This window comes from Salvia miltiorrhiza, chromosome 4 (assembly GCF_028751815.1).
Source record: "Salvia miltiorrhiza cultivar Shanhuang (shh) chromosome 4, IMPLAD_Smil_shh, whole genome shotgun sequence".
Taxonomy (NCBI): domain Eukaryota; kingdom Viridiplantae; phylum Streptophyta; class Magnoliopsida; order Lamiales; family Lamiaceae; genus Salvia; species Salvia miltiorrhiza.
In genome coordinates this window covers 29,394,388-29,407,255 of record NC_080390.1, presented here as the reverse complement: position 1 = coordinate 29,407,255, position 12,868 = coordinate 29,394,388, and the positions used below count along the sequence as shown (strand labels likewise).

Genomic DNA, 12,868 nt, shown 5'->3' with positions numbered 1-12,868 from the left:
AACTTGCTCCTCTAACCTAATAATACGACTCGCCATGTCATCCGGAGAAGAAATGGATTTATTATCAAAATCAACTTCCTTAATCGGCGAATTAACCCGCTGGCTCGCTGAATCTTCTGCCCCAACTACCGGTTGTTGCTCTACCACAGCTCCACTATTCGTTCCAGAATCCAACTCCAAAGTTCCCTCTACATTCGAGCCCTCCTTATCACTAGCCTTGTCCGTGTGAGGCGACCCATCATTTTCTTCCTCATGTAAAGGCTTTGCTTCATAATTGGAGTCCGCAATGATAGTCTCCTCCACTTCCTCTTCCTCTTCCTCATCCTCATCTAGCGCTTGATATCGGTTAGCATCCCCCGCCAGAGGGAGATCATTTTTCTTAAAAGGTGCCGCGTCTAGAAGATCAGGACCTGATATAGGTTTAAGAATATCAACTTTGGGCTGCCATGCAGGAGTCGGACCCTCTTCCTTATCAAGATTCTTCACAACCACAGCAGGAGGCTCAGTGATCTTTTGCTTGCTCGTGGCCCTATCAGCTCTCCGGCATTTATCCGTTGAATGACCCGTAAGTTTACAACGCGAGCAAAAAAGGGGCATAGATTCAAAACCAAACTCAATGTAGAACGATCTATCACCGTCATCAATGTACATCGAGTTGAGAATAGGCAAAGCCATGTCAAGTTCCACCAAAACCCGCGCAAAGTGTCCCACATGACCAGTTGCGGAGGCATTATCAATTCGCATAGGATGACCAAGCACACGACCTATACCAGAAATAATCACCGGAGTCCATAATTCCATAGGGAGATAATATATCCGAACCCATACCTGAGCCAGAGACGACACTTCCTTATACGGATCGAAATACCTAGTCCATTCACGGAAGCGTACGTGGCCGATTGACAGTTGGAGAAAAGAACTCCCCTTAGCTTTCTTTTTCGCTTCCATCGTCAAAAATTTAACAACGAAGAATCCCTTAGCCATGGGCACCAGTTGACAGTCGGCGCACTGCCATATGGTTCGAAGTTCATGAGAGAGGTCGGCGAACGTGCGTGGCTTGTCCCCTTTACGTTGGATAAGTCTACCGATTAGTGCAAATTGAAACTCTTCCAACTTTGTTTGATATTCCGATTTGGGCACTGAGAGGGTGACAACCTCTCCTTGTCGCTATATTTGAAGGCCTCGGAGGCCATACGCTGCAACATCCGGCTTCTTAAGGGATTTGGGTTGGACTTTATCAGCTACTTTGGCAGCGAAAGAAACAGCCGGAGCAGAACCCGGCACCTGCGCTACTGTAGTCGGCAGCGGCTGTATCAAACTAGGGATGGCCTGGTGAGGCTCACCGATCAAAGTCTGCGCCGGTGAAAAACCCGACGAGCGCTGCCCAACAGCCACTGCGCCGGAAGAATAACCCGGCTTTACGAGAGGCGGGTGCTGAGACGGAACATTGGCAGGGGACTTAGATCGAGACCTGTCAAAATTAGAAGAGACCAGGGGAAGATTGAGCCCCCCTTATCACGATGGACTTCCGGCGAACTCGAATCCATCACCGGCAGGATCTGGAGTCGCGGCCGGCCGGAGAAGAGCCCTCGCAGTGGGAGAGTCTGGAGTCTGGATCGGTGAAGAGCCCTCGCCGGTGGAGAGTCTGGAGTCTGGATCGGAGAAGAGCCCTCGCGGTGAGAAGAGCCCTCTGGATCGGCAGACCCGTCGTGCTATCAGCGCCGCCCACCGGATTGAGAATCCGAGCAGATGAGAGACCGTCCTGGAGTCGCGGCCGAGTCTGGATCGGCAACTGGACGCCTGGAGTCGCGGCGTGCTCTCGGCGGCGCTGTGCAGGTGACGCTGGTTCGTTCCAGAGGACTGCACAGCAGCGGTCTTGTGCAGGTGCAGCAGCTGCGATGGAGAGGAAAACACCGGCGCCGATGGCCGGTGGGAAGAGCACCGGTCGCCGGAGGGCCTGGAGGCGTCGTCCAACTCGGCGTGCTGCCAAAGTCTCGTTCCTCCAACTCGGCGTGCTGCCTAAGTTGTTCACTTTCGGCGTACTTAAAATTCACTTAATCATACTTAATTTAACAAAATTATCTAACATAAATAAATTAATCCTTCAAGTTGATGCTTAATTATACTTTATAAACTAACAAATTAATCCAACTAATTAAAATTAATCATACTTCATAATTAATCATACTATAAATTAATTAAAATTAATTTAATTAACATTAATTTTAATCTACCAAAATAATACAGTAAATAAATTTAAAATTAATCTAACAAATTAAAATTAATTATACTAATTAATCATACTATAAATTAATTAAAATTGATCTAATTAACATTAATTTTAATCTAACAAAATAATAGTAAATAAATAAAATGGTGAGAACGAGAGTGTACGGTGGTGATCGGCGGCGGAGTATCGTCAAGGCAGCGGCGGAGCGGCGTTGTCAAACTGAGACGAGAAATTAAGATAAATGAGTGAGATGTACATGGAAGAGAGAGAGAGTGAGGACCTGGCGGTGGCTGGCCGACGGCGGGGTCTGACGAGGGCGAGGGTTGGGGGTGGGGTGAGGCGGTTTGGCACTGGGGGTGGGAGGGTGCAGCGTGGAGCAGGGGGAGAAGGGAGACCTAATTTTATTAGGCAAATAGCGGCGATTGACGACCCGATTCTTTATTACTGACGGCGTGGAGCCCCGCTGGTAATTTGCGGCAGCTCGGCCGCTGGTAAAATATTTATTAAGTAATATTAAAAATAAATTAATTAATTTTTAAAATACCGGCGGCGGCCGTCGGTAAAATGAAAAAAAGCGGGTCGCCGTGTTCGCCGTCGGTTGGCCGATTAGGCATTTTTTTGTAGTGTAAGTCCATTAAAGTAGATTATTTAGACTAGAAAATGCAACCCTAAAGTTTCAAGAGATAGAAGTTTCAACTAGGAATTCTTTTCTATTTATTTCTTGTCTATCTATCCAATCTTACCTTGGGAACCTCATTACAATGAAGGTTCGAGGGGCAATACAAAGTGAATAAGCAAGGACTTCTACTTCATTAAGTGTATCAGGTGGGCTTTCTAAACTCAGAAAGTGCGCACTATTTAATAATGTTTATATGAATGAATTTATATTAAAGTTATTGACTTACCAAAAATTATTTTATGAGCTTGTATGTTACCATCTACGAGAGATAGACGATATTGGCCCAATGCTGAATCGAGATGTCAATAAGGGTTTGTGCACATAGTTGTGACGGTGAGTCATCAAGCGGGTTGGCTGGTCACTGTGATCGGGAGCCTTCGGGACGATCACTGTGTTTGAGAATGAGGCCTACTTCTCAACACAAGGTTATATGATGCGTAGATATGGTACATACATGTTAATTATCTGCAGACACATATGAAGTTTATGATGATTATAGAGAAGTTTTACACTTTACATGCACAGGTTATTTAAATAAAACTCCCGTGTGATGCTTGAGATGACAAGTTCAATATATAGCTCTAAGAGCAAGCTTTCAAGTTATTTTGGCATGTGACCATTGAGTGTATTTTAGTACTCAGCCCTACATATGTTTTCCAAATATGCAGGTTAAGCTGTTATGCAGATGGAAGCGAGCAGAACAAAGTCTTTTATGTATATGTATTAAATTATGCTCAAGATTTCATGTCTTCATACATGTAATCCACTGAAGTAAATCCGTTGCAACACTTAACGTATTTTACCTTGTTGACGTGTTGTGAAGATTTTAAACTAATAGTTTATAGAATTATGTCGCTTGATACTTAGACAACTTGTTATTGTGTTGATGTAAGTTGTCTACTCGTGAACTTTTAAAAATAATTTTGTATTATTATTCAATATTATAGTAATTTATTGTTGAAGTTGGTTTATTTTTAGAGGACAAGAAAAGACGCGTTCTCTCCCACCGAAAGCGGAACTTTCCCACCAAAAGGCACGCTTCGTTGAAAGCTTCAACGTTGACAGCCACCAGCCCGGCGTTGCTCGCCGCACGCCGGGCCCTGCTGCTGTTCGCTGCTGCTCGTTCGCTGCCGATGCTGCTGTTCGCCGGGCCCTGCTGCTGTTCGCTGCTGCTCGTTCGTTGAAATCTCTCACACGCACAGACGGCGTCAAAACAGGAGGAAAAAGGGGCTCTCTTCTCCGCGCATCGCACAGACCCACCCCTCCGGCGTCTTCCGCGGCTGACGGCTCGCCGGTCCGCTACTCAGCTCTCTCTCGGTCCCTCAGTGAACAGGACATAGAGAGAGAGAATGATAGACACGTAGAACTTGGAGAGTCCACGATGAAGCGGCGCCCCTCCTCTGCCCCTTCGTCCTCTATCTGAGCCGCCGCCCATACCTCCGCCTCCAGGGTCCGCCGCACGAGATCTGAGCCACCGCCCATTCTTTCGTCCGTCCGACGGCGTCAAACGGCGGCAATGTCCCCTCGAGCGTTGGTTGGTTCCCGCCGCTGTCTTTGGCTTTCGGTGGACTCAGTTCACCAGGCGACAGAGGGGCGCTCAATCTGCCAGTCGTCTCTAACAATTTTCTCCCAAATACTCCTCGTTACTCCTTGGTTGTAGGAGAGCACTCCGAGACCGCTTCTCTGGATCGAAGTTCGGGTGTTGCTGTTCCACCTGCTGGTGCGTTGCCTGCGGAGCGGATCTTCACCAAACAATCTAAGCAGCCTAAATCTTTTACTACTCTACCAAACACTGCGATGGCCCACCGGTCTGCTCCGAAGGTGTCGCCTACTCTTCAGCCGAATGCCTCTTTTGCAGATAAGCCATCTGATCAGAAGGCGACGGATTCTGATTCTCCGCAGTTGGCGGCACAGAAAAATCCACCGCCTTCTCAGGCGGAGACGCCGTCTGTCGCGAATCCTCTTCGGCTTGGGGGGCCGACCTCGCCTATGCCGCCACTGGAACAGTTCGTCGGGAAGGGTCAATCTAAAGCATAGCAATCCAGTCGATCTTTTGCGGATACTCTCAAACAGACGAAGGGAAGTCGGCAAGCGGATGTTCCTGCCTATGACTTCACGGTTCTACAGCCTTCTTTGGTGAACGATAAACCATGTCTTATCATTTCGGAAGGGTTCCATCAACGACAAGTGCGATCATTCTCTCATGCCCTGCATGGCTGGATTATCTTTCGCAAGGGGGATCGTCCTTGTTTTGCTGTTGATTTGCATGTTGAGTTACAGCAGTTATGGAAGACGGATTTATCTTGGGAAATTATTCCTCTGGGTAAAGGTTACTTCACCCTGAAATTCTCCTCTGCGCAAGATATGGCGCTGGCTTTCGCTAAAAATACATGAAAATTAAGTCCGGGCATCTTGCATTTGCATACTTGGGTCCCAAATTTTGATCCATATAAGGATTCATCCACTAAAGCACAAGTTTGGATTCGTGTTTTTAATTTACCTCACGAGTATTGGCATCCGGAGGTGCTTTCTGGTATTGCTAGACACGTATGGGCACCAATTGTTATTGATGGTTTATCTGCTCATGCTTCTGTGGGTCATTTTGCGCGTATTTTGGTTGAGATGGATGTCTCCAAGGCTGTGCCTGATTTTTTTGATGTCAAATGTGGGGATCGGGTTTTTGTTCTCGAATTCGGATATGAAGACCTCCCATATTATTGTCACTCTTGTTGTGTTGTTGGCCATGCTACTACCTCTTGCAGGAGATATAAAGAGGGGATGAATGATACTGAGGGTCAGCCAGCTGGCAAAGGTACTGACCCAGCCCCTGTTCAGCAACATCGCTCCAAATGGAAACAAGTGGATCGTAAACAGGCCTGCTCTGAGGCTTCTCTTCAGATGGTTGTTTATGAGAAGGGTGGAATCCTGAACCCCTCGAATCGTGACTCTGCTCTTGGGGATGACGAGATGGACACCTTCCCAGATTCAACAAGGGAGGAAGTCGTTGGTTCCCTAAATCTTGGATCTGATGCTGCGCAGGTGGACCTTCACAACCCCTTTGCTGCTCCGGAGTCGTTGGATGCTGAGGTTCAGTTGGATAATGAGGTTGTCTCTGAACACTCGGTTGGTGATAACATGGCGGACAAGTCTGTTGGTATGGAGATTGTTCCGGTGATGAATGACACTACCCGACATCCAGTGGAAACTACTACAGTGTCAGATACACAGGTTGATATTGTCACTCTGCATTGTAGCAATACAGACATGGCTTTGACTGTGACGCCAGGAAAGGCGACAATGGAGGATCCCCCCATAATTCGCGGTCGTGGGCGTCCGAAAGGGGCTTCCAAGAAGGGGAAGGTTTCTGATTCCTCTATCAAGAATCGGCTCCGGCGTATAATCAAGAATGGTATGTCCTCGGACAAACAAGCAACTGGTCGTGTCGCTGGTGCTGTTTTGTAGGGAGACGTTCTTCACTCTTCGTCGCCAATGGAGTTCTTGAAAAAAGTGCAACATGCTCATTCTGAAGGCGCGATTATGCAAAATTTTGTGATACACTCTTCTTCTTCTGACGCTACTCGTGCTATGTCGACCGTGGTTTCTAAAAGATGGGGAGATATGCTTGACGACGAAGATTCTTTTGATGAGGATGATCCTCTAAAAATGTTCTCTTAGTCTTGTTTGTTTTTCGGTTTCTCGTGGCTTCTCGCGGGTGCTTTCACTTGTTTTTGTTCTTTCTTTTTCCTTTTAATAAAATTTCTATTACAGCAGTTGGTTTATTTTTATTATTGAAACCTATTTTCTTCTTTATTTTCTTACTTCCTTTTCCCAGTCAGTCACACTTTTCCCCGACTTAACTATCCTTAGCTTAGGTCGGATTGTGACACATATCGTGTGTTATTTTTTGCTTTATGCTTGTTTATTGTGATTTATTATATTAGTGCAGAGTGAAAATTCGAGTACCTAGTCATTGGAGAACTCTTACTTTGTACCACCAGGTTACCTATTTCTACAAGTTTGATCTCAAAGTTTTTTTAAGGTCTTTGTTTCTCCAATGGCTACTCAAAAGGAAGACGAATTCGTCTTCCGTCCTCCACTACTAGATGAAACCAACTACGGTTAATTGTAGCTTTTACCCATTCTCAAAGATAAAAATAAAAAATACCCACACAAATTAAAACATATAAATAATATCCATTTGGAAATTTATAACCTTAATGAAAATATTATTAAAAATAATAATAATAAAATAAATAAATAAAGGAACAACAAATTTAAACAACCAGATTCGTCTCTCTCTCTCTCTCTCTAACCCTCCTTCCCTTTCTTCATCTACCGCTTCCTCTTATTCTGCATCGCACCACTCCGCGCCACTGCCACGTCGCCGCTTCATTGGAGCTCTCCGCACCTTGTAGGCATTTTGTTGTTACCTCCCTCTCTGGAGACACACATTTCTTTCTATCTATAACAATTGTGGCATTTAATGGGTCCAACACACCTATTAAAAGTTATACGCACAGTTTTTAAGGTAGTGGATTGATCACCATAAGCCTTATAGATTAAAGAAAGATTCAGAGTTCGCTCTTAATCCAACTAGATGGTGTAGCTTACGCGGGTTCGTCTTGGGGTCTCATCTAGTTAATGAATGATTACTTTCCAAGGGTCGCCCAAGGACTACGAATGAAAAGAATAAGAGTAATAGCGGTGTTACGGTATGGCGGGCGCAATTGATAGAAAATAATTTGTGATTGTAGAAGTTAAATATTTATTTTAAAAACCTTCTACAATTTAGACTATGATGAGACCCATATTTATGCTCGTTTTTGTGTCTGTTGTAGGTCTAGATATAGTCATTTTTCTTTGTTTTTGTTCGTGGCTTGTGCTTGAGAGGGCATAGTTTAGAAGAATTAGGTCCAGCTGTAATGTAATGTAATAAGAGTGCAAGTTTGGAATATCTTTGGGTTGCTTGTGCCTTTTATTAAGAAGAGTTCCACTAAACCTAGAGAATCATTACTCAAGTTCTCATCTAATGACAAATGAATCTAACTTCTTCGAGCAAAGATAGTAGTTAGTTGTGTCTGCCATTTGCTGATAGTGTAAGCAGTATTAGAGAAACACTACCCGTTATGATCCTTCTACTTGTGCTATCACAATGACAAACACTTCTAACTGCTAACTTTGAGTGTTTCAGCGCTCTCATCTTGACTTGGAGCCCATTATTTGCTTGAATGCAACATGTCATAATCGGACAAACTGGGCCTTGTTGAGCCAAGAGAGCAAATTTACAGATTGGCAGAGAGTCCGCATGCAGGAGAGCTCTAAGGAGATACCTGCAGGTTCACTTCGCCATGACATTGTTGAACAAGCCAGGGCTGGAGACACGTATGGATCACTTAGTCATTTATTTATTACACGCTCTTCTCTAGTAAATGGTCATCAATTGGTTTATGTTCTTTTCAATTTCTTCATATGATTGCAGGGTTATTTTCACTGGCTCAGTGGTTGTCTTACCTGATATTCTAACATTAGCATTTCCAGGAGAGAGAGAGAGAGAGAGCAAAGTACCGTAGAGAATCTTCCAGCCAGGCCAAGACTGGTCAAGAAGGTGTGAAGGGGCTTCGTGTTTTGTGCTTTTAGTAATCTCACTAAGTCACACCCATGCTCAAGTTAACTGATTTATGTTTTGTGCTTTTAGTAACATATCATTCCATCTTTATTTATGGATATTAATTTATTTTTGTCCTTTCTAGATTTCTGATGGCAGAAGGGTTACTGATATTAGAAAAAAGAAAAATGCTGATGAAAAAGTTAGTCAGTTGTTCATAGTAAGTTTCTCAAATCACAACTGTTAGGTCCTGAGGGTCTCGAATAGGTGTATGGGGGGAGGGGAATACACCTATAGGCTATTTTTACAATAATCTACTGACCTCAATCAGAGGGATCTCAGTCAGAGATCAAAACGAAACTTTGCATGCAAACAAGGACTCCTGTTTTACTGAAATCAGTTTTGACCAACAGGGTTGACGACTGATACTGAACGCTCTTCAGTAAAGAGTTATCAGTTAAGTTGCTGGAACTTAACTGATGCAAGTAAGGGCTTCAGTCGTGTTTGCCAAAACAGAGATGATATCACTCTTCCTGACTATCAGAGGATAGTTCAGTCAGACCGATATCATATGCAGCGAAAATTAAACTTAGTTTCGTAATAGCCTCGGTGGAGCAAGTTGTTGGTTATGGTTTCTCTTTGCTGTTAGTCAGTGTTCAGTTTTATCAAATGAAATAGCACAAGTAAGAATGTAAAACTGAAAGCTGTAAACAACACAGAGACTTTTACGTGGTTCGGAAAAACCCTTTCCTACATCCACGGTTGGTTGATCAGACCAACAATCCACTCCGCAAGTGCTTCACTGGTGCACTGCAAACCGTACCGTGTGCTTGTCTGGTGCACACAACCACTCCACTGAAGAAAACCCTTCTTCAGTACCCACGCTTCACTCGCGTCGGATTTCTCTGCTAAGCACCACACGTGCTCAGACTTCTCACTCAGAGTTCAGAGTACCTTCCTGAACTCCGAACCACTCAAACACTCTTATGGGGGGAAGGTTTGAACGAGTGCCAACTATACTTACAAAGAACAAGTTCTTTGAAGCAAGTTTGACCTTTGGCTTCTGGGTAAACAGATATATATGCCTAGGGTCTAAGAGAATGTATGTAATCAGCAGTGACTGATTTTGGCTTGGGAATTCTCTTCTTCGATTCAAGCTTTGGGGAAATTAAGCTTTAGGTTGAGTAGCAATTTCGGCAGAGCTTCAGCTTATGTCGTTGAATCGGTGAAGGTTGAAGTGATCCTCGAGCGCTATTTGTAGGAGAACTCTTGAATAGATCCGTTGGCGTAAATCGTCCTCAAGATTTCTTCCGTTGGAGAGCAATTCAAATTTGGGCTGAGGCTTCAATCTTCGAGGTTCCTTGTCTGGATGGAAACAGCTCTCTTTGATGGACAGGAGATGTGACGTCTCTGAAAAGTAACCACCAGATAGGAATGACCTCTGCAGAGATAAGGATATCCTGAGATCTCTGCATTTAATGCGGCTGTACTTGTGCGTACGTGGCTTCCTCTGAACGTTGGAAGATCAGTCCTAGGTGGAATGTTCAACTGATACTTGACTTTAGTATCAGTACTTTACGCGCATTAAATAATCAGTCTTCAACTGATTCTTCAACTGATACTTCAGTTGGTATCTGCAGTCTTCAGTCTTCAGTCCTTCGTTCTTCAGTCTTCAGTCTTCAATCTTCGACACCGCAAGCTAAACTAGAAACGAACTCTAACACTTGAGTTCAAAACGATTCTAGTCTATTACAGTTAAGTCCTATGAATTTTGGTATCATCAAAACAAGGGTTAGGATATTCCACAAGGTTCCCAACAGCACAACATTATACTCCTTCCGTTCCATTACAAATGTCTCATTGTTTTTGGGCACGCAAATTAAGAAATGTGTAGAAAATAGATAAAGTAAGTTTGTGGAAATTATTTAAATATTAGGTATAGAGAGAATATATTGCCAAAAAATGAATGAGACATTTGTAACCGGACATCCTATTATAAAAAGTGGGACATTTGTAATGAGTCAGAGAGAGTATATCATTTCATTTGACTTTCATCTACAATGAATAATACCATATCTCCCTTCCAGCCATCTTGCTACTCATCTTTCTTACCCCCAACATTTATAATTTTTTCTTTATTGCTAGTTCCTATTAAATTTGCTACATTACTCAATTATGAGACACTGAGTTAGGTAAAGAGTGATGTTTTGTCCGTGCTCAGGTCGATCACTAAATGCAATGTATTGTCATGTACAATGTTATGCATTTTTGTTTAAAATCTTATGTATCAAAAACATGTTAGGTTCAGAAAATCCAAAAAAAAAAATCAACAAATAATAATAATAATAATAATAAATTGAATATATTTTTTTTTAATATCCTAAATTTTTATTCTTATTTACCCCTGCGTGGATTTTTCCTTGTAAGGCTTTGGAAGTTCATTGTCACGTGTCACAATCTTGGTGCGCCATATGAACACAATGTGTGTTCCAAAATTGGTATTATATACTCCCTCCGTCCCATTACTTTTGGGCACAAAGATTAAAATATGTGTAGAAAGTAGATAAAGTGGGTTGGTGAAAATTATTTAATATTAGGTATAGAGAGAGAGAGAGAGAGAATATATTGCCAAAAAGGGAATGCGACATTTGTAATGGACATCCCATTATGGAAAATGGGACATTTGTAATGGGACGGAGGAAGTACTACCTAAGGCTTGAGTACTATATGATCTCTTTTGTATATACTCCCTTCATCCCATAACAAGTGTCTTAGTTTGTTTTGACACGAGAATTTAGGTGAGTATGGTTAAAGAGTAAAAAAAATATAAAGTGGTGGAGCCCACTTCAATTTAGTGAGAGTAATAGAATTAAAGTGAAGATGATTAAAAGATAAAAGGGTAAAAAATGGTACAGCCCACTTTCTTATTTAATGGAATATCATAATCCTTGTTTTGATGATACCAAAATCCATAGGCTTTAATTGTAATAGACTAGAACTGTTCGAACTCAAGTGTTAGAGTTCTTTTCTAGTTTAGTTGCTGTTCTAAAGACTGAAGACTAAAAAACGGAGGAATGAAGACTGAAGTTGCCAACTGAAGTATCAGTTGAAGAATCAGTCTTGAACTGATTACTTAATGCGTGCCACGTGGAATCAGCGGACTGATACTACAGTCAAGTATCAATTAGACATTCTTCCTCAAACTAAATCTCCAACGTTCAAAGGAAGCCACGTACTCCAAAAGTACAGCCGCATTAAATGCAGAGATCTCAGGATCATCCTCGCTCTGCAGAGGTAATTTCTATTTGGTGACTATTTTATCAGAGACGTCGCATCTCCTGCTCTTCAACATAGCCGTTCTCACCAAACAAGGAACCTCGAAGATTGAAGCCTCAGCCCAAGTTCAAATTACTCTCTAACGAAAGAATTCTTGAAGACCTTCTCCGCCAACGGATCTATTCAAGACCTCTCCAATAAATAGCGCTCGAGGATCACTTCAATCTTCACCGATTCAACAACACTAGCTGAAGCTCTGCCAAAATTGCGTCTCAGCCCAAAACTCAAATTCCCAAAACTTGAATCAAAGAAGAGAATTCCAAAGCCAAAAAACAGTCACTGCTGATTACATATATTCTCTTAGACCTTAGGCAAATCTCTGTTTACCCAGAGTCTAAGTCAAAACTAGCTCCAAAGAACTTGTTCTTTGAAGTTTAGTTGGCAAGATTTCAAACCTCCCTTCGACCGATAGAATCGAGTCTTTGAGTTGAAAAGGAGTTCAGGAAGGTACTCTGACTCCGTGAGATCCTAGTGCCAGTTCGTGCTAGGAGTGAGAAATCCAACAAGGTGTGTTGGTACTGAAGATTGGATCTTCAGTTGATTCGGTTGTGTGCACCCGGCAAGCACACAGATTCGGTTTGCTGTGCACCCGTAAGCACAAGCATCGGTTTGCAGTGCACCCGTAAGCACTTGCATAGTGAAGTTGTTAGTCTGATCAACCGACTGTGGATGTAGGAAGTGTTTTTCGAACCACGTAAAAATCTCTATGTTATTTACAGCTTTCAATTTTACTTTCCTACATGTGTTCTTACTTTGATAAACTGAATACTGACTAATTGCAAAGAGAAACTTAAGACTAACAACGTGTTCAACAAAGGCTATTGTGAAACAAAAGTTTTTCCGCTGCGTATGTTATCAGTTTGACTGATCTATCCTCTGATAGTCAGGAATATTTATAACATCTCTATTTTTATCAAACTCGACTGAAGTCTTACGTGGATCAGTTAAGTTCTTGTGACTTAACTGATAACTCATTACTGAAGAGTCTTTCAGTATCAGTCGTCAACCCTGTTTTGGT

At 42.7% G+C, this 12,868-nt stretch overlaps 1 protein-coding gene across 1 annotated transcript; it reads left to right on the top strand.

Moving 5' to 3' along the window:
• Positions 1 to 4,396: 4,396 nt before the first annotated feature.
• LOC131019667 (uncharacterized) lies at positions 4,397 to 6,679 on the top strand. The gene is made up of 2 exons (XM_057948259.1): positions 4,397 to 4,629; positions 4,845 to 6,679. Exon 2 carries the CDS (start codon positions 5,532 to 5,534, stop codon positions 6,369 to 6,371), a length of 840 nt encoding a protein of 279 aa, XP_057804242.1. The 5' UTR covers positions 4,397 to 4,629; positions 4,845 to 5,531; the 3' UTR covers positions 6,372 to 6,679.
• The last annotated feature ends 6,189 nt before the right edge of the window (positions 6,680 to 12,868 follow it).